The sequence below is a fragment of the Chiloscyllium plagiosum genome, unplaced genomic scaffold (assembly GCF_037043375.1).
Source record: "Chiloscyllium plagiosum isolate Xiang-an unplaced genomic scaffold, Cpla_swu_hap1 HiC_scaffold_32, whole genome shotgun sequence".
Taxonomy (NCBI): Eukaryota; Metazoa; Chordata; class Chondrichthyes; order Orectolobiformes; family Hemiscylliidae; genus Chiloscyllium; species Chiloscyllium plagiosum.
Window position 1 is genome coordinate 22,850,213 of NW_028270170.1, and position 22,328 is coordinate 22,872,540.

General features: G+C 38.0%; 1 protein-coding gene across 14 annotated transcripts in view; it reads right to left on the reverse strand.

Annotated features, from left to right (window-relative positions):
* Positions 1–6,519: 6,519 nt before the first annotated feature.
* hdac5 (histone deacetylase 5) overlaps positions 6,520–22,328 on the reverse strand; it is a 438,683-nt gene continuing 422,874 nt past the window's right edge. For all 14 annotated transcript variants that reach the window (XM_087977867.1, XM_043675117.2, XM_043675114.2 and 11 more), the window contains 4 exons: positions 20,948–21,081; positions 20,463–20,547; positions 13,326–13,479; positions 6,520–10,304 (listed from right to left, as the gene is read on the reverse strand). In XM_087977867.1, the coding sequence (XP_087833993.1) occupies positions 10,265–10,304; positions 13,326–13,479; positions 20,463–20,547; positions 20,948–21,081 (413 nt within the window). In that variant the 3' untranslated portion in view covers positions 6,520–10,264. The remainder of the gene's footprint in view (positions 10,305–13,325; positions 13,480–20,462; positions 20,548–20,947; positions 21,082–22,328) is intronic.

Here is a 22,328-nt window from a genome sequence, read left to right on the forward strand (position 1 = left end):
AAGATTGATAATGTAATAATTTCGGTAGCATTTATGAACTGGGCTGACCATTACAAGCACTTTCCATTTCCAGAGAGTCCAATGTTGTTTTATTGTTCATAGAATGTGGGCGGGGCCAACAATTACTTCCCATCCCTGGTTGATCTTGAGAAGGCACTGCCAACTGCTTTCTGGAATCGCTGAAGTCTGTAATACAACTGGCAAGAGGTTTTACAATTTAGAGTCAATGACCCTGAAGAAATGCTATATTTCCAAGTCGATACTCATGAGTTTGGGAGGCAAAGTTAAAGGAGCTGATGAGTTGCTATAGTCCATTTTGTACCTTGTACATAGCACAATGCACCAATGGATGGAGTGAATGTTTAAGATGGTAAATAGGGTGTCAATCAAATGGGCTGTTTTCCCCTGAATCCTGGAGCTTTGAATCTTGTTGAAGTTGCCTCATTCAGCAATTGAGGAGCATTCCATTCCACTCATGTCTCATACCTAGTCAAGATTTTTACAATGTTCCTGCTTTGGGAAGTCAATGGTGAGTTAGTCACTACAAAATTCCCAGCTTTTCATCTGTTTTTGTTACCACAGTATTTATGTGCATGGTCCAATTAAGTTTTTCGTCAATAGTGACACCCAAGGTATTGACGGTAGGGAATTCAGTGATCGTAATGCTGTCAATTTCAAGTGAAGATGGTTAGTTTCTTTTTTTGTTGGAGATGGTCATTGTATGATCTTATGTGGAATAAATACTACTTGCCAATTATCCATGCCAATGCATATTTTTCACAACTTGCATGCATGGCCTAAAATTTGCAACGATCAGTGAATATTTACACTTCTGACCTTAGGATGGAGATGAAGACGATACAGGTGAAGATAATTAACCTTCAAAAATCCTTTTTCCTGCTTTGTGCTCAGATAGTTCCAACATATGGAGAGTTTCCCTTCCTTGATTCCTGCCACCTTCAATTTTGCGAAGACTCTTGATGCTTCACTTAGTCAAATGATGTTTTTTTGTCAAGTATCTCTCACTACATCTCTCTCTTTTGTCATTACCATTAATAGAAACATAATATATTTGATCTGCATAAATTAACCTCCTGTTTTATTTGAGAAAAAACCTTTATAAGTTTAAGCAACAAGTAGGTTACTTCTATAAAACCTACTGACTTAACTTTAACAGTGTGCCTTTTCAATGAAAACAACAGGGCATAGTGCAATTGGCGTATAGCCCAAAATATTTTCTTTCGTTATGTTGAGTGATGAGGTGATCAGCTTTTTCATCAATAAACTAGGCATGTAAATGATGAACAACTTCTTTTGTGATTGCAACATAAGAAATATAATGCCAGGCAGCAACCACAACACATTTTTTATAAGGATTTATTTGGTAGCTCTCAAGACTGGAAATCTTGCCTGATTTTTCTTTTGCTAATCCAAAGGGCACTGAAGTCTTTGTGAAACCCATACCAAACCCGCAACTGACATCAGATAAAGTCAATCTTTTCTGAAGATATTTATTCCTTAATAATGTCAACGAATGCTGATAACTGATCCAAATTGACTTCATTCCTGGACAAATCTTTAAAATGGGCATCAGCTGGCTACTTTATCATGGATAGCAGCAAGATTGAGCCAAATTAAGTCCACACGTTTACATTTTTCACATTGGTATATAAAGGGAATCAGATGCGGGATCCCTCTCTCTCTTTTGTCTCACAAACAAGGAGACAATTTTAGTGCCCATTAGACAACATGATTTCGCACAATCAGCAATCTACACAATCTGTTTGGCTAAGCTTACTTATTGACTCATGCCTATTTACTATGTTTAGCTAACTATGAAGGAAATCCATCTTGACTGTGGACTTAACACAATAAAAAAAAGAAAATTAAGTACATGGGAAGGTGGTTGTGGATGTTGGACATCAGTTATCTCAGTTCCAGGATATCTCTGTAGGAGATCTTCAGGGTATTCAACCCAACCGACTTCAGCTGTTTCATCAATGACCTTCCCTTCAGAAATGGGGATATTCACCAATAACTGCACAATGCTCAGCACCAATCATGACCTCTCAGATACTGAAGCAGTCCATGCGTAAATGCAACAAGATCAGGACAATATCCAGGCTTGGGCTGTTACGTGGCAATATCATTTGAATCACACAAATGCCAAGCAATGACCATCTCCAATAAAAGACAATCTAACCACTGTCCTTTGACAATTAATGTTATCATCACAGAATACCTCACCAACAACATTAGGGATTACCATTGATAGGAAACTCAACTAGACTCACTGCATAAGCACAGTTTCCATAAGAGCACATCAGCAGTAACTCATCTCCTGATTCTCCAAAGCCTGTCCACCGTCTACAAGGCACAAGTTAGAAGTGTGATGGAATTTTTGTCATTTGCATGGATGGGTGGAGCTCCAATACCATCCAGGACAAAGCAACTCACTTGATTGGCACTGCATCCACAAGCATCCACTGCCTCCACCACTGGCACTCAGTAACCGCATTATGTACAATCCACAAGATGCACTGCAAAAATTCACTAAAGATCCTTAGACAGTACCTTCCAAACCCATAACCACTTTTTCATTGATAAGGACAAGGACAGCAGTTACATGGGAACAAGTTCCCCTCATCATCCTGAATTGGAAATCTAGCGCCATTCCTTTATTATCCCTGGGTCCAAATCATGGAATTCTCTTCCTAATGGCACTGTAGGTGAACCTACAACATGGACTGCAGCAGTTCAAGAAGAGAGCTCACCACCACCTTCTCAACAGGAGTTAGGGAAAGGCAATAAATGCTGGCCAGCAAATAACACCAACATCCCATGAGTGAAGAAAAGGAGAAATATGTTTATTAAGCGTCTTCCCAAACCACAAAATACCTAAAAAAAATTGATCATGTAATGGTAGAAAAGTTATTTGAGAAATTAATATACCAGTAAATGATGAGTGACACAAATTATTCTGGAGCACATTTATTTTGAAGAGTGTTCTAAATCTGAATGGGTGCTATTGTGAATGAGTAACTATTGGGTTCGTCTTAACCCATCCATGCAAGTGTAACCTTTGCAAAGGTTTGTTGCATGCAGTTACTCCCACAGTTTGTACAGTATAATTGTAGCTGTAGTTCAAAAGAACATGATTGACAATAAATCCCTTTGAGACTTCTGAAGTCAAAGTTGCTATATAAATGCAAGTATTTCATTTTGATCTTAACTGTTATTCACTTACAATATCATGATTGGAGCAGTTGTCAACAAGATGTTTATTCTCATTTATTCTAAGAACACAGATTATTGCAGCTGCATCTTAATATTTTGCAATAATACTTATACATTTAATGGTAGAGTCCTCAGAATTGTTGCTGAACAAAGAGATCTTAGAGTGCAAGTTCCTAGTTAGTTAAATGGCATTGTGAAGAAGGTGTTTGGTATGTTTGTCTTTAATGGTCAGTGCATTGACTAAAGGAGTTGGAGGACATTGGTTAGGCCACTATTGGAATACTGCTTTCAGTTCTGGTCTCCCTTCTACAGCAAAGATGTTGTTAAACTTGAAAGGGTTCAGAAAAGATTTATAAGGATGCTGCCAGGGTTGGAGGGTGTGAGCTATAGGGACAGGTTGAATAGACTAGGGCTTTTTACCCTGGAGGGTCAGAGGTGGAGTGGTGACCTTATGGAGTTTTTCAAATTATGAGGGACATGGATAGGGTAAATAGACAAGTTCTTTTGACCTAGAGGGTACAGGTTTCAGGTGAGAGAGGAAAGATTTAAAAGGGACCTCAGGGGCAACTTTTTCGTGTAGAGGGTGGTGCATGTATGGATTGAGTTGCTAGAGGAAGTGGTGGAAGCTGGTATAATTACAAGATTTAAAAGGCATCTGGGTGGGTACATAAATAGGAAGGGTTTAGAGGGATATGGGCTAAATGCTGGCAAATGAAGTAGATTTATTTAAGATAGCTAGTCGGCATTGTCTGTGTTGTACAACCCTAACTCTTTAACCTAAAGACTCAGGACAGAATACAACAGAGAAAATGACAAACAGGTTTGCCTGTGAAATGATCTTACTGAGTGCAACTGCTCTAATTGCAGATAATTATCATTTTTCAAACTCAGCCTCTTAGTACCCACTACCGTCACTCCAAGAATTTTGGTGTTTCCAGTAACAAGTGTCATTTTTGTGAGACATCCATTCTTGTCATACTTGTCTGCATCTGCACTATTATTACATCTGTTCTTAACTGCACCACCCCCCCAACCCCAACATGTGCATTTGTAACTAGTATGTTGTCAGCAGCAAATATTACTGCTAGCATTATTTACACTGAACGTTCCATTTTGATTATACTTAGGATAGGCTGATAAACCTCCCATTTGTACAGGGTCATGATGTATGTTAGGCATTGCTAGTCTGTGGAAATTAGAAGTTGTCATCAAGTCACAGCCAGAAAAAGTTAGAAAGTTACCTTTAAATCATGATTTTGGCAGAACCCCTTTGATGTCATCAGGATGCCCTAAAATGTTTTGCAATGAGCTATTCTGGAATTGCTCTCAGCACTATCAAGTGAATGTAACAAACGATTTGCACACAGTTCTTGAAGCAGGAATTGAATGACTAGATAATCTTTTCCTAACGTAAGATGTGAGAGGACATTCATTCTCTATTCTTCTTTGAAAAAGGCCTGTGCGTAATACAAAAGCTCACCATTAAAAGCTAATTTCCTTTCCCATTCTTTGTTCCAAAATGCGTGAACTCATATTTTTCTAGTCTCTAGCTGGGTTTGTCACATCCCTAATTGGTGTCATCAGCAATCAAGCGCAGTATCCCACAAATCCAGATAACCCATGGTGTCAAAGGCAAGGTGCTAACTTGGATAGAAGTTTGGCTGCCTGGCAAAAAGCAGACAGTAGGGATGAAAGGGTCCTTTTCCGGATGGCAGCCAGTGACAAATGGTGTACCACAAGGCTCAGTGTTGGGATCATACCTTTTCACTTAACGATCTAGATGATGGAACTGAGGGCATTCTGGCTAAGTTTGCAGACAATACAAAGATAGGTAGAAGGATAGGTACTATTGAGGAGGCAGGGAGACTGCAGAAGGATTTAGACTGGTTAGGAGAGTGGGCAAAGAAGTGACAGTTGGAGTATGGTAGGAAGAATTGAGGCATGGACTATTTTCCAAATGGAGAAAAAATTCAGAAGTCGGAAGGGTAAAAAATTCTAGTCTACATTTCTCTCAAGATAAACTTGCTGGTTGAGTCAGGTGTAGTTAGGAAGACATGTGCAACAACGGCATTTATTTTGAGAGGGCTTGAATATAAAAGCAGGGATGTACTTCTGAGGCTCTGGTCAGGCCACATTTGGAGTATTGTGCACAGTTTTGGGCCCGATATCTCAGGAAGAATGTACTGGCCCTGGAGCATGTTCAGAGGAGGTTCACATGAATGGTCCCAGGAATGAAAAGCTTAACATATGAGGGACATTTGAGGCCTTGGAATTTATAAGGATGGGGGGGGGGGAATCTAATTGAAACATACAGAATTCTGAATCGCCTGGGTAGAGTAGATGTTGGTAAGGTATTTCTATTGGTAGGAGAAACTAGGACCCAAGGGCATAGCCTTAGAGTAAAGGGAAGACCTTGTAAAACAGAGCTAAGGAGAAACCTCTTCAGCCAGAGAGTGGGGAATCTATGGAATTCATTGCCACAGAAAGCTGTGGAGGCCAGGTCATTCAGTATATTTAAGACTGAGATAGATAGGTTCTTGAGTATCAAGGGGATCAAGGGTTATGGGGAGAAAACAGAAGGGGAGCTGATTGCTAAGCTTCTGTCCCAAATCCCAAATGGTTACTGGGTTTAAGGACAGGATAGAATTTACAATGTACATCCCAACAGCAATAATAAATCACAGAAGAAACCCTACATACCTAAAATAATAAACTGTAACAATAAGCTATTCAAAGACTGCTTCATATCTGACATTTACCTAATATTAATCTATTAATAACTGTATAAATTGGACAGTTATTCCGTTATTGTTACGGCCTTGACTTCTGTTATGTTATGTTTTCATTTGTCTTGCCAGCTTGGTATTGCTCTGAACTGGTGAGTGCAGGGCAGCACTTGGGACCTTTTCCTCTCAACACCTCCATAGATCTTTCCACGGGGTCACTGGGTTCAACTCAAAACGGGAACCAGAGATAATTCTTTCCACTGTTTAGTCCAGGAGTGCTGAAGTGAATTGAAGCAGCCTCACTGCTGCCCACTGCAGTCTGGAAATTAAGAGTAGGTCCTCCTTGTCAACCAGCTGAAGAATTTATCAACATTTTGTAATAGTTTCACAGCATCAAGAATTACAAATGAGTCATCAAGAGCCACTGCCCTTGTAGTTTAACAAGATGTTTCTTCCGTCTGCCTATGCGCATGATTTAAGTTGTCAGCATGATAAATGGTGCTGAATATTATACATTGCAAAATATGAGCACATTAGGTGATTGGAGAGACACACATTTTGCCAGAAACAAATAAATTTATTTACACAAACACAAATGTTATAACATGATACAAAATACTGGACTCCAAACAATACAGGAAGGGAAGATGGAGTGACAGAGGGAGAAGGAAATCTGAGATTTACATTAATTTGAATGTGACAAAAATTATAAACAACTCCTACGATACAATACTGTTAATAAATCACTATACATACACTTAGCACTTCACCTAAATACAGACATTAAACTTATTGACAATTCTATTAGTGACACTGGGTGGTGTCAATGGATACAAAAACAATAAAAATGTGGCTTAAATGTAAATTTAACAATTGTTGCAGTTATACATTTGAAAATAAATTCAAATAGATTGTTGCCGACACAGCAAGGAAATGGTTATAGACAGACTGTTTCACCACATTGATACATCCATCCTCCAGTAGATTCTAGATAAAGGCTTTTTACCTCATAGGAACAAGTATATATCAAGGCAGAATAAAATAAACAAGAAAATAATTGTTCCATAGTCAATTATGGTTACCAAGACTGTATTGGTGAAAAGATTACAGCAACACAGTACAATTTAATAACACACGGCATATCTGCACTCTTCTGTGATACAGTGTAATGCAAGCTGTCATTAAAACTTGCTTCTTTATTCCTCCAACAGAGATGTCTATTATAATTATAAATTTAAACACCAAGCTTTGTATACCCCATTGGATAATCTAGCATAAGGAGTTTTGGCGAAGCAAAGTTTGCACTTGCAGAGAATCCTAAAGGGAAATAACGACTGTTAGTCTCCCAGTTTGAATGTTTAATATGAACCAGGTAACTAATTTGAATGGCATTTTCAGTTTTCCTTTTTTTATATTTGATTTGATTTTTCTGTTGAAGGTGCTTGATGGAACCAAAAATATTATGAAGCAAGTCCATCTATCACTAAAATCTACAGGATTGGCCCTGGAAGAAGCATTTTCCAGACACTAGGCACACATTGGAAAAATCAATATTTGTACAGGAAACCCAGTTTCACTGTTTAAAACACATTACTTTCTCCATCTTACAGCTGAGCAGTCATGCTAGATTCATCTTAAACTGTATTTAAAACAATGTAACAGCACAATTTTTTGTACAAACATTAAGATTTGAACAAATAATTTAAACAAACTCCCATCTTCACCCTAATCGTATACATTTATAAGGTCACCATGAAATCCATATTTTATTTCAAATCTCACTAACTTTAGTAATGAAATTGTTACTTTCATCTTGAAAGCTAATACATTAATGCTGCAGCATTCTCATGGTCAGAAAAGCCCATCCAGTGGACCCAAAAATCAAGCAACTTCTTGTTAAAACTTTCCATCACTTCATAAATAAAGGAATGAAAACAGGATTCAACTAAAACTAAAAGGAATGTATGCACAACTGTTACAACTGGAATCTTCAATTGCATTCCAGCCAAGACTTTAACATTACTATATCCACCCAAAGTCATTATTGAAAAAGTTATAGTATTTATCCACCCAAACAGCAGCAAATCTATGAATTTAAACAATATATTCTATATATACAATATTTATATTGTATGTCTTTAAGCCAGAAATGTAAAATATATTTTGTTTACTAAAATACATCAATACCAAGCTGCTTGCGTGAAAAAAACACCATTTTACAAAATTCACGCCAATGTTGCAGATGGCAAGTAAAGCTTCATTCACTGTTGTGAAATGCATGGACTGCACTTGTATTACCTTCTAAGGCCAACCCAAGTACGGCAGCAAATCTTCAGTTAACCTGTATTGAGAGGCCCAGCCCTTCACTTCAAACATTTACAGATTCACTGAATCAATCTTATAGTGTCTGTCTACTGTTTACAACACCAACCGTGTACAACACAGGTCCAAGTCTGTCATTCAAGGTCTCTTTGATGTTATTTTCTGTTTACGTGAATATTGGTTTAACAGCAGGACAAAGTCCACAAACATTCATTCAGTCATGAAGTCTCTCATCTATTTCTTATTTTGTAACACAACATTTTTTCTACTGGTGAACCTAGAAAACCTACTTCTCTATAACCTTTACATGATTAAATATGTACGTTTTTGCACAAACTAATTTGTGAAACTTCTTCATTCTTTTACTAGGGCCCGCAACTTGGTTTCTTAGTCAACTATTTAACCAGGTCTTGCTTATCTGCCAAGGTAATAAAACGTTTTGACCCTTAAAACACTAAATAAACAATTTTTAAAATTTATTGTGTAATGAAGTGGTGAAATCCCGCACCTCCCACAACATCATCTAGTGTCCGACTACTCCAATCATTTGCTTACTGAGCAATCCTCTGTGAGCATTCAAGAAAAAAACGAATCTGTGCAAGTTATACTGCATAGCATATCTGTTCAATCAAACAAAGATTATCAGGGTTATCATTTTGCTTCCAATCAGGGCACTTAATGCCACAATTTAACAACCGCTGTACCTGCATTATTAAAAGCCTATTAACTTAATTAGTTTGCTTTCTAGTTTTGGAAAGGCATTAAGATAAAACATACATCATTAACGGCCTTCTTGATTAAAATACATGAATTGAATTCTACCAATTATTAGATGCTCAAATTAAACGCTACTATTCATGAAAAGAAATAGTTAACAGAACATCTTAGAAATTCAGCTGAAAATATTCCAAAGTTAGACCTACAGTCCAAAAATCTCTGGTTCTCCTTTCCAGTTGAACCACAATACAAAAGCAAACAGCAGACCACCTTACCCAGCAGAAACTGAAATCTCCTTAAACACGTATTAAGGAGATACTTTTAAAAAAAACACAAAATAAACATTTTCAGAATACATAAACAATAAAATTGTATGAAAATTATATCGAGTTAACCTCTCTTTTTAAATTTAAAGCTTTCAAGGTAACAAAGAACAAGGGAACCAAATTAGGCTACTTCAAATAGCAACCAGAGAACCTCAAAAGATATACATAACAATATTACAAGACTATTTACACAACTAAACAAAAAACAAAAATCAAGATAACAATTGGTCATCAGCTAAATTCACAAATAAAGTTTAAGAAATATTACAAAAAAGAAATAAATAAATCAAACCTAAAGTTTATACAGAGAGGGGTATTGTTCATCAATGTGATTAAAAGTAGCTGAAGATTTTTAAATCGGGTGATCATGTCATCTTTGACTATGTTCCAAAAACCAACAGCAGTATTTCACTGATGTAAATTAAGGCATTTAAAAATGAAGTTGTGAGTTTCAACTACTTTTTTTTGAAAAAGGCACAAATTTCCTTTCAATTCTCATGACAAAATTATTATGCTGCTTCCTCTCCATCATTTTTTCTTTCCTGCTTTTCAACATCCTCTTGGAAGCAGACTTTTCAACTCTTATAACCATTTCAAACGTTCACATCTTACCACTGCACTTAGGCTAGAGATCTGAAATCAAAGCCTCAAGTGTTTTGTAACCTTTAAAACATTATTCTCCCTTAAGGGAGAACAGATGAACTTTGAAGAAATACAAAGCTGCGGTGTCCCTTTAAACTCTTCCAATTTCAGGTCTTCAAATACAGACAGATTGGCTCGTGAATCTAGCTTGAAGACTAGATGTTTTTCACAACAGTTCAAGTTCAATACAATAACACTGTCAGAGGCAGACAATGGACACTGTATGTCTGATAGACTTTAAAGGAGGTTACAAGAAAGATTCACACAGGTGACAGTAATATGACCATTGGCACTTTACATTGCTGGCTCTTCTTCCATTGGTTCATCTCCCTGCCTATATAAAAAAACACAAAAATAAAGAGTTTTTTCTAAATCTTACCATAAAGGGGATCAGAAATAGAGATCTACAAAGTTTCCAACTATTTTAACTATTACGTTTACTCACTTTTTTTTCAGGTAATTTTTAATTTCAGTTTGTTTCTCAAAATATCTCTGGAAATGCATCATATTTAGTTAAAAATCCAGCTGACCAGTGAGGAAAAACAATATTGTATTGATGTATATCAGGGAAAATTCTAACTAAGAAATAAACATAGCACACTTGTATTAAATTACTCTTTTTCTGATAGCAAAAACGCAAAGTTTAAACTTATTTAGATTACTTGTATAAATATTGTTAGACAGGATAAAGAGTGGAGCTAGAAAAAGCACAGCAGGTCAAGTAGCATAGGAGGAGGGGAGTTGATGTTTCAGGTCGGAACCTTTCATCAGGACTTGGGGGAGGGGAAGGGGGCTGCGAAATGAATTGAGGAGGGGGTTGGAGCTGGGCAAAAGGTGATAGGATGGTGATGGGTGGATGCAGGTAGGTGGCGGCTGTGACTGGTGAGTGGAAAGGGTGGAGTGGATAGGTGGGAAGGAAGACAGAAAGATAATGTTTGCTTAAAAGGGGCAGGGTGGACAGGGAGGGCTCGGCCTGAGATGAGGTGGGAAAGTGGAGAGATTGGAAGCTGGTGAATTCTAAGTGAAGGTCATTTGGTTGTAAGCTTACAATGCAGAAGATGAATATTATTAGACACCAAAGAAAGATCACACATACAGCCTCCATGGGTAATTAAAATTTTATGGCAGCTAGAAATGGAAATTTCAGGTCTAATCATAAAGTTTGTTTAATTCTGGTACAAGAAGGTAGAAAATTTTAATTCTTCTTCCATTAAAATTGACAAGATATGCAGTAACTTGAATAAATCATGAAACAAAGTGGGTACATAAAACTGAAAAAAACCCCATCAGATTACATTTAAGCAATTTTGAATTATGAGTTTGAATTTAACCCGGGGAATAAAAATAAACCTGAAAATGAAGATTATACGATTATGTTATGGTTAAGAACTGAATAAATTCAAATGAACTCTGGTAAAGTCTAGTGCAGGGCTGCCATAGAAAACAGACCAGCGGACACATATGTAGTTGACAAAGTTACAGCTTTGCAGGCGAAGTACTTTAAGGTCAGAACTGCTAGTTGTTTATACATGGTATCACATCTGGAACTATCAATTATTCTATTTATACAATGAAATCAGTGCTGAGAAATGCCAGCAAATATTAAACTTTAAGGTTTCAAAGTTAACTGTACATAAACCAATCCAATCTGTAGTTTTTGACAGGTACTGAAACCGAACTGGAAAGTGGCTTCCTATCACGAAGCCTTAATTGTTCAAAAATGGCTCTTCTGATAGGTCAGAAAGGCATTTCAGTGATTAGCTAAGTTTAGCACAGACTAGTAAGGTCCCAGGCTTGACCCCAGTCTGTTATCTGATCTCAGCAGGAAGGGTTATAATAAATCAGTCACTCTGTTTTTGGGCCATGGAATGGAAAAATAAGTAATTTCTGCCCTTGACTGATATTCTGTGACCAGTTTTATAAAGTGCAAGTGCTCAAACTTTGAATGAAGCTTGGTTAAGCACAGCTACAACGATCAATGTGAGGACAAAAAAATGACAAAGTGATTATTTTCTGAAAATTACACCATTGTTGAGAGAATTAATATGGGGGTTGAAGAATGAAAGCTTGTAAAATTTGCCAATTAATAATTGGTGCAACTTCAATAAGTCAGGCTCTAAATAAAGTTCAATTCTAAATAACAATTTGATCACAAATCCAAAGCAGTATCCACATCCATAAGGGCTTGTGAGAAAGCTGCATAAAAAATGCTTCTCAAAATCCCTTTCTCTGCTGTTGAAATGGTACTGAAAGAGGTTGCCAAAGTGCACACACTTTCTGAAGAGAATGCAGATATGCTGCTTATGAAGCAAATGAATCCTGAACATGGTTTGTCATGGATTTATCTCCAGATCTGCTGCTGGCTTTGCCACTTAGCAATGGTTTTTGATTTAAGAATATTCCATGTTTACAAGACATATTCCTCCCAGGAGAAAGTGAGGACTGCAGATATTGGAGATCAGAGCTGAAAAATGTGTTGCTGGAAAAGCGTAGTAGGTCAGGCAGCATCCAAGGAGCAGGAGAATCGACATTTCGGGCATAAGCCCTTCTTCAGCAATGAGGAGGGTGTGTCCAGCAGGCTAGGATAAAAGGTAGGGAGGAAGGACTTGGGGGAGGGGCGTTGGGAATGCGATAGGTGGAAGGAGGTTAAGGTGAGGGTGATAGGCCGGAGAGGGGTGGGGGTAGAGAGGTTGGGAAGAAGATCGCAGGTCAAGAAGGCGGTGCTGAGTCCGAGGGTTGGGACTGAGATAATGTGGGGGGAGGGGAAATGAGGAAGCTGGAGAAATCTGCATCATCCCTTGTAGTTGGAGGAACCAGCTTCCTCATTTCCCCTCCCCCCACCTGAAGAAGGGCTAATGCCCGAAACGTCGATTCTCCTGTTCCCTAGATGCTGCCTGACCTGCTGCGCTTCTCCAGCAACACATTTCCATCTCTGATCTCCAGCATCTGCAGACCTCATTTTCTCTTGAAAGACAGATTTAGACATTTATGCCTTGCTGAGAAGAGCCCTGCTATTATAATTACTCAGGGCTACAGGCCATAATGCATGGCTATAATGATATCAGGGGAAATAATGAAAATGCTGGTGAACCAAAAGTCAAAATCCTCATATCTGATTCTGTCAAAATTATTATGTTTTTTAAGAGATAAAATCTGATGGTGGGTTGGAAGTCTGATTTGCTGAGTCCTACCAATTGCTTAATGATAAAAACAGATTAGCCTCAAATAAAGTTAATTTAGTGGCAACTCTTCCATCCATGACAGGAATAACCAAGTATACTTTTCTTTTGAAATTAAACTGTGCTAATTACTTAATATTATCTAAAAACACCCCCAGAATTTCGTGACATGTTACCTGGCCTCTGGTTCAGAATTGCTTTGTGCAGTGTCTACTGACAGAGAGGCTAATGCTGTAACAGTTTCTGCTTCTTCTTTTTCATGCTTTTGGGCTTCTAGCAGCGAGTAGCCTACAGTAGAAGTATAGCGCTTCACCGAACTCCAGTGTTTACCTGAAAGTCAAATCACAACGGCTTGGAATACTTGTTAAATTCTTAACTTATACGAACAACTATAATGAATATACAGTGTTACTGTCCAATGCTGTGAACAGATATAAAATATGACAACAATATACCATGCAACAATTACACAACCATTCTTTCTCGAGTAAATGTAGAGAAGGCACTTCAGAGAAATTCTACAATAATTGCAGATCACAACAGAGTCTGATCTTTTTGTCAACTAATCTCTGTGCATGCCTACTCTGTTCTTTGTGATTGCATCATTAATCTATTCTGGGATGCTGAGGCAGAGGGCAGCTAACTAATCGAATGACATACACTGGCATGCTGGTTTACCAGTTAATCCACTGAGAAGGCCCACACCACAGGATTACAGAAGGGTAATAAGGCAGAATGAGACCTCTTGGCTCATCATGTGTGCATCCATTCTCCAAATAAGTATCAAAACATTCTCCCACCTCTTCCCTATACTGTTGCACATTTTAAAAAAATTAAATAACCATCCAAAGTCCACCTGAATACATCAACTGAATTTGCTTCCATCACATTTCCAGGCAGTGCATTCCAGACTTGAATCACTGGTGTGAAAAACTTTTTCTCACCCAATCATACCCTCTGATTCTTGATCCTTTTATGATTGGAAACATTTCTACTCTACCCAGCCCCCTCGTGATTTTGAAAACCTCTATCAGATCTTCTCTTAGCTATTCTCTCTAAGGAGGACAGACTGACTATATCCTCCCCATCCTCATAACTGAAGCTTCTCGTTCCTGGATCCATTCTTGTAAGTCTCTTCTCGCCAATCCATTCGCATTCTTCCTGTAGTGTGACAATGGAACTGAACACAATACTCTATAGCAGACTATGGGACACTCGGCTCAGTTGACTGGACAGCTGGTTTGCAATGCAAACTATCACCTAAAGACAGGTTCAATTCCTGCACTGGGTGAGGTTACCATGAAGGACCCTCCTTCTCAACCTCTCCCTTCAACTGAGATGTGGTGACCCTCAAGTTAAACCACCAACAATCATCTCCCTCTATTGAGTGAGCGGCCTTATTGTTCAGTAGGACTGTGATGACTTTACCTTTTAATCTAGCTAAGGTCTAACAGTTGTCCTTTACAAGTTTAGCATCAGCTCCTTGGTCTTGAAGTCAACGTTCCTATTAATAAAACCCAGAATACTGTATGCTTTACTAACTGCTCTCTCCACCTGTCCTTCCACTTTCAGTGATCTGTACATATATATATATACTGCTCCTGCACCCCTTTCCAACGCTACCCCTCATGTTATTTCATATATTCGTGTACTTTCTAACAAAATGCATCACCTCGTACTACTCAGCATTGTATGTTATTTACCTACTTTCCGTCTACTCAACCAACTTATTTGATGTCCTTTTGATTTTTTAAGTTGGCCCTGTGCAAAGTTTAAAATGCTGTCAAGTTTTCTATCATCTGAAAATGTTGAAATTCTATCCTGGACATCAAAATTGATATCATTAATATTTGTTTGGAAAGGAAGGATCTTAGAACTAAACCTTGCAGAACTCGAAGACAAACCATCCGGCCTGACAAATATCCACTGATCGCTATCTGTTTCTTATCATTCAGTGAATTTTGTACTTATTTTGCTACCTCCTATTCCATGGATTAAACTTTTCTTGCAAGTTTGTTGTGTGGCACTGTACTGAATCTTCTGGAAGTTTATGTATCATTAGCATTACCCTTATTAACTTGGTTACCTCTTCAGAAAATGCTAGAAAAATAGTGAAAAATAATTCCCCTTCAGAAATCCATACTGGATCTTCTGAATGAACCCACCTTTTCCCTGTGACTACTAACTCTTTCCTAAAGAATTGTTTCCAAAAGCTTCTCCACACTGACTGGTCTGCAATTGCAGGGCTTGTCCTTGATAGGGATGACAGTGGAGGAACAATGACGGATATTTCTGTGGATAATGCAGAAGTTGCAGAATCATTCATTCCAAAAAGGAAGAAAGATCCTAGGAGGAGGCATGGGTGACTGTGGCTGACGAGGGAAGTTAAGAAACATATAAAGTTAAAAGAGAAAAAGAATAACATAGCAAAGATAAGTGGGAAAACGGAGGACTGGGAAGCTTTTAAAGAACAACAGAGGATTATTAAGAAGGAAATATGCAGAGAAAAAATGAGGTACGAAGGTAAACTGGCCAATAATATAAAGGAGGATAGTAAAAGTTTTTTTAGGTATGTGAAAGGCAAAAAAATGGTTAAGACTAAAATTGGGCCCTTGAAGACAGAAACAGGGGAATATATTACAGGGAACAAAGAAATGGCAGAAGAATTGAATTGGTACTTCAGATCTGTGTTCACTGGGGAAGACACAAGCAATCTCCCTAAGGTAACAGTGGCTGAAGGACCTGAACTTAAGGGAATTTATATTTGCCAGGAATTGGTGTTGGAGAGACTGTTAGGTCCGAAGGTTGATAAGTCCCCGGAGCCTGATGGTCTACTTCCCAGGGTACTGAAGGCGGTGGCTCGAGAAATCGTGGATGCGTTGGTGATTATTTTCCAGAGTTCGATAGATTGGGGATCAGTTCCTGCGGATTGGAGGGTGGCTAATGTTGTACCACTTTTTAAGAAAGGTGGGAGAGAGAAAACAGGAAATTATAGACCAGTTAGTTTGACCTCAGTGGTGGGAAAGATGCTGGAGTCAATTATAAAGGATGAAATTACGACACATCTGGATAGTAGTAACAGGATAGGTCAGAGTCAGCATGGATTTATGAAGGGGAAATCATGCTTGACTAATCTTCTGGAATTATTTGAGGATATAACTCTGAAGATGGACGAGGGAGATCCAGTAGAGATGTAGTGTACCTGGACTTTCAGAAAGCTTTTGATAAAGTCCCGCATAGGAGGTTAGTGAGCAAAATTAGGGCGCATGGTATTGGGGGCAAAGTGCTAACTTGGATTGAAAGTTGGTTGGCTGACAGGAAACAAACAGTAGTGATAAACGGCTCCATTTCAGAATGGCAGGCAGTGACCAGTGGGGTACCGCAGGGATCAGTGCTGGGACCGCAGCTTTTTACAATATATATTAATGATATAGAAGATGGTATTAGTAATAACATTAGCAAATTTGCTGATGATACTAAGCTGGGTGGCAGGGTGATGAGGATGTTAGGAGATTACAGGGTGACCTGGACAAGTTAGGTGAGTGGTCAGATGCAGTTTAATGTGGATAAATGTATGGTTATCCACTTTGGTGGCAAGAACAGGAAGGCAGATTACTACCTAAATGGAATCAATTTAGGTAAAGGGGCAGTACAGAGAGATCTGGGTGTTCTTGTACACCACTGAGGAGCTGAAAATGTGTTGCTGGAAAAGCGCAGCAGGTCAGGCAGCATCCAAGGATCAGGAGAATCGACGTTTCGGGCATGAGCCCTTCTTCAGGAAGCTTTAAAAGCTTCCTGAAGAAAGGCTCATGCCCGAAACGTCGATTCTCCTGCTCCTTAGATGCTGCCTGACCTGCTGCGCTTTTCCAGCAACACATTATCAGCTCTGATCTTCAGCATCTGCAGTCCTCACTTTCTCCTCATTCTTGTACACCAGTTAATGAAGGTAAGCATGCAGGTACAGCAGGTAGTGAAGAAGGCTAATAGCATGCTGGCCTTCATAACAAGAGGGATTGAGTATAGAAGCAAAGAGGTTCTTCCGCAGCTGTACAGGGCCCTGGTGAGACCACACTTGGAGTACTGTGTGCAGTTCTGGTCTCCAAATTTGAGGAAAGACATTCTGGCTATTGAGGGAGTGTAGCGTCGGTTCATGAGGTCAATTCCTGGAATGGCGGGACTACCTTACACTGAAAGACTGGAGCGACTGGGCTTGTATACCCTTGAGTTTAGAAGACTGAGAGGGGATCTGATTGAGACATATAAGATTATTAAAGGATTGAACACTCTGGAGGCAGGAAACATGTTTCCACTGATGGGTGAGTGCCGAACCAGAGGACACAGCTTAAAAATACGGGATAGACCATTTAGGACAGAGATGAGGAGAAACTTCTTCACCCAGAGAGTGGTGGCTGTGTAGAATGCTCTGCCCTAGAGGCCAGTGGAGGCCTAGTCTCTGGATTCATTTAAAAAAGTGTTGGATAGAGCTCTCAAGGGTTATGGAGATAAGGCAGGAACAGGATACTGATTAAGGATGATCAGCCATGATCATATTGAATAGTGGTGCACGCTCAAAGGGCAGAATGGCCTACTCCTGCACCTATTGTCTATTGATATGATCACAGCTGATGATATTACTGGACAAGTAAGATCCCAGATTGAAAGCTGGCTTGATGGATCATGTTTTGTTTTGGTTTTAACCAAAAGACTTAAATGAGAGGTGGTCTCTTACTGAAACATAAACACACTATATTATAGATTTTGTTTTAACAATAAAACCAAATTTATTAATCAAAGAAATGAAGGTAAATGCAAGAAACCAAACTTTATTTTTATAATGCAAATTCAAAGAGCTTTAAACACAGTAGAATTATAATTTTATATAAAATTATAATCTCATCCCACTTCTTTAAAATTTCCAAAACAATGACATTCCTTGTACAGGATCCAGAAGCAACCATTGTACAATACTTGCACCACAGGAAAAAAAAATCATCCTGACACCTTGATAGGCTTAAGGTAATCACAACTTCAACTCCTAGACTGGAAATGCTGTTAGACTCTTTCTGGAGATACCATACACCTGATCTTCAACGTATTCAGTTTCAAGTAACCTCTTGAGGCTTTTATTCCAATACTTCTGGTTTGGGACTATCATTGACGCCTTATTTTAAGGAAATCTAGTTTTCTATAACCTTCTCAGGAACACTGCTCTACACCACCATCTCCATCCAAGGATTTTACAGAACAAAAATAAGTAAAACTACAAAAACGTCTTTCCTTTTAAGCTATGAGTGCTCTCCGAAGTCTAAAAAAATCCCAAAGTCTAGAATTTCTAATAGTAACCACTTAAAGTATAGTGGTTACCTTGCTAAATTGGAAAATATCCCAAAGTAAACAAAATGCCATCAGTGCTGCCAAAGTTGCTCTCACAAACTGTTTAAAACAAATCAGCATGGCTACAGAAATACACACAAGTTAAATAACAAGTTTGGACACACAGAAATCCCATACATCCTAATCCAAACTTAAAACAAATGATATTAAAAAAAACAAGGGAGCAATGTTTGTAGTTCTCCAGTGTTCTGCCACTTTCTGAGTTTTGGGAACACTGGAGACTTGCAAACCGAAATCCTACAATGGCCTTGCAATTGCCATTCTTACTTCCTACAATATCATTGCAATCCTGGGACCTCCAGTCATTTTACAAACCAATAATCTATCCAATGGTCCTTCCTCATCAATTTTTAACCCTTCTAGCCACAGTTTCTTTCTCTGTCATCATGACCTGTGTTGCATCCACCTCCTTCATAAAAACAGATGCAATGTAATAATTTAATTCCTCAGCTATGTCCCCTGCCTCCATGTTTACATCCCCTTTTTGATCTTTAATCGGCCTTAGTCCTTTTACCACTCTTTTTCTATTTATGTGCCTATAGATGATGTTGGGGTTCTCCTTCATGATGACTGCAGCATTTTCCCATAATTCTTTGCTTCTCTAATTTGATTTTTAACCTTGTTTCAACCTTACGTATCCTTCTCAGTCTTCAATTGTATTTTTTGATGCTTGTTCATAAGCACATTTCTCTTCTTTAATTTGTAATCTATGAGCTTTGTTATCCATGGAGCTCTGGATTTATTTGTCTTTCCTTTCCCTTTTGGAACTTTCTTGTACCTGAATCACTTTCTTTAGATAGCCCATTGGTCAGTTAAAGTTTGCCATGCCTATCTCTATTCTGGCCTTATACTTAGTAAGAATGCTAAGTAATAATGCCTTCATTCAGCTCAGCCTCCACAGCACTATAAATGTTAAGTTTGGAATAACGCAGGACCATTTTCTGGTTGGTTGAATACATTCACTGAGTCTCATGATAAGTACAGCTCTACTGCCTGTAAAGCACCGATTTTACTGTGGAGAAATACCTTAAGCGTAGGCAGATTTGGAACAAGAACTTTGATTTCCTGATGGATAATTGCTTCAGCAGTGTAGAAAGAAACACGCACCATGTCAATGCAATAGTCCTGACACAGCTGACTCCTGAGAATTTGAAACTTTTGGTGAGCAATTACCTGATGTCTGGAACCCTCTGAGAAAGTGCTCAACTCGGAGTTAGAGTTGAAGGGTTATGACTGACTTAGCATTTATCAAGAGAAAATGGAGGAGTGAAAACGAATCTGACTCCTGTGAAACTGGTTAAACTGACCTCTCTGATTCACTACTAACTCACCCCTGTGACCATTAGAGGAATATCTAACTGACCTGATCACACTTTCTGGCTCCTGCCAATTGTAATCTCTCCCCCCACAACTGAACTATACGTGTTCCCTGTCACCTGTGAACACAAAACAAGGATAGTCTGCTCCACCATTCAATAATGTCACAGCTGATTGGACTAACCTGATTTTGTGGCTTGCAATATTCTCTGCAATTGATGGTCTGTGGAGGTCAGGAAGGCAAAAACTCATACAAACATGCTGAGCTTTCAGAACAAATACCAATGACCTACCAGGTTGTTTACACTCACTTCTAGTGGCTTAAGTATGGAGAGAACACAGCCCTTGAGGATGTACTGTGCACTGTGGCAGGCAGCATTTTTGGTTAAGTTTTTTTTACAACATTCCTCCCCAAGTCAGGACTTTAAGTGCTGGCAGCATTGTAATGTAAAGTTGGCATTAAGGAACAGCCATTTTAGAAGTGGCTCAAAACTTGAAAGTATATTTTTTAACCAGCATTATTGTCAAACAGTCTTATGACAGATATTTATTACATCAATGTGTTAATAAGCGGTTAGGTTATGTGCAATGAGACAACTTACTCTGAATTTCTATAACTTTTTCTAGTGATGCAACAGCATTTGTGTTGGGTTTTTGTTGAAGTATTTCTTGTGGAAGAGGATCAAGCTAGGGAATAAAATAAATAATACATTATTATAAACAAGCATTAATTACGCTACTATTGCCTGGAAATAAATAACCTTGTGACTTCTATTTTCCACTTTCAAAAAGTGAGATTTTAAATTATAAGAGTTATTGCTTCCACTAACTGAATTTGTAATGCATTCTTGATCATCAAAATTCTCGGTATGTACGTAAACAAAAGAAACTGATTGGAAAAGTTTAAATGTCCTAAAGACACAGTGAGATTTTAGCTGAATCACTGAAATGTTAATGACATTATTTACTTAAACTACATTCTACACTCCAATATATCAAGCATGGATTGTCAGTTTAGCACCTATGCCTGTTAAGTTAATGTAGAATGTTTACAACATGGTCTGGTTTTGATTTTGACTGTACATACCTCATTACCCAGCAGGGCTGAAACACAGGACTCGGATGCATCACAGATGGCAGTGAGATCATGTCCTCCTTCCAAAGCAAGAACCACACGTCCTGCAGCCAGCTTCATCAGCTGTTTGGTCAGGTAGCCAAAACCTAAGAAATAAATATATATTAATCACATAAACTAACATTATGAAGAAAATTTCTTCTCCCTATTTTCTGCACACAATCATTTTGAGAATGGTAAACTTGGAAACACATTCTATCATGAAATTATCTTGAACATAATTTTAGGATAATTAAAACCATAGAGCAATGTAAATTAATTCTATTTCCCTAATTCTTTGAAAGTACACCTATTATGCATATTGTCATGTTCATGTTTCAAACTTACAGCCTTTATATTTATTTGATAAGGTCAATAATCAGACATGGAAATCCTTTGAAGATGTTTAGACTTTTGCTGTGAAATGTCAGTTCATTATCATTAGTCTCCTTCCATCTACAAATGCTGCACACAAACTTCCAAGAATGATTACAGGTTGCTGTTTTGACTTTGATGCCTCTTCCCAAACCATTGCAGCCATTGGTCATAGTGAAAAGTTTTTTCACACATTGTTGGCTTATTTCTTATTAGTAGTTTAACATTTACACTAATTATTGCAAATCTGAAGCTAAATGATTACAAAAATAATTTCAATTGCATGGAGTTATTCTCTTAAATTTCCAAGTAGTGTCTGAATTTCAACAACTTAATTTCAGTAAAGAGAAAATGAAGTCAGCATTGATTTTTGTTCCATTCTATTGCTTGAATTATGATTTAATTTTGTACTTGTCACAACTTCAATAGTTTTCCAGTCTTACCACGTACAGCCCATAAATCTGGGTGCTGAAAGGTAGTGGGATCAATTATTTCCCAAAAGCATATAACACTACAAGCACATTGAAGAATGTGGATGTCATTTAATTGTACATTTATATCTGCTGTAGTGGGAAAGATCAGAGGATGAAAGCTAATTGATATTGATCAAGCTATTCCTTTTTCTGCCATATAAATAAGACAAGCTTTTCCACAAAATTTGATTTATGATAGACTCTTAAGAACAATGAAAAATGTAAAGAAAAAATAAGGTTTCAATTCCCTATTATGCGGCAAAGTAGTCAGAAAAAAAAAGTCCTGCAGTATTACACTTTCAGCCTGAATTAAATGGGATTCCTCATGGTCTTTTTTTTGAAACCACTTAATAGCTATTTTGTTGTTATACTGATACAGTTCTTTCAAATCTTTTCTCTTTCAGAATTAAATCAAAGATAGTGAAAGAATAGAAAAAAAACTAGCATTCCACCTTTATAAAATGATCTATTTAATATTACAAAAAAACTGTCCTGTGTGCATTAAC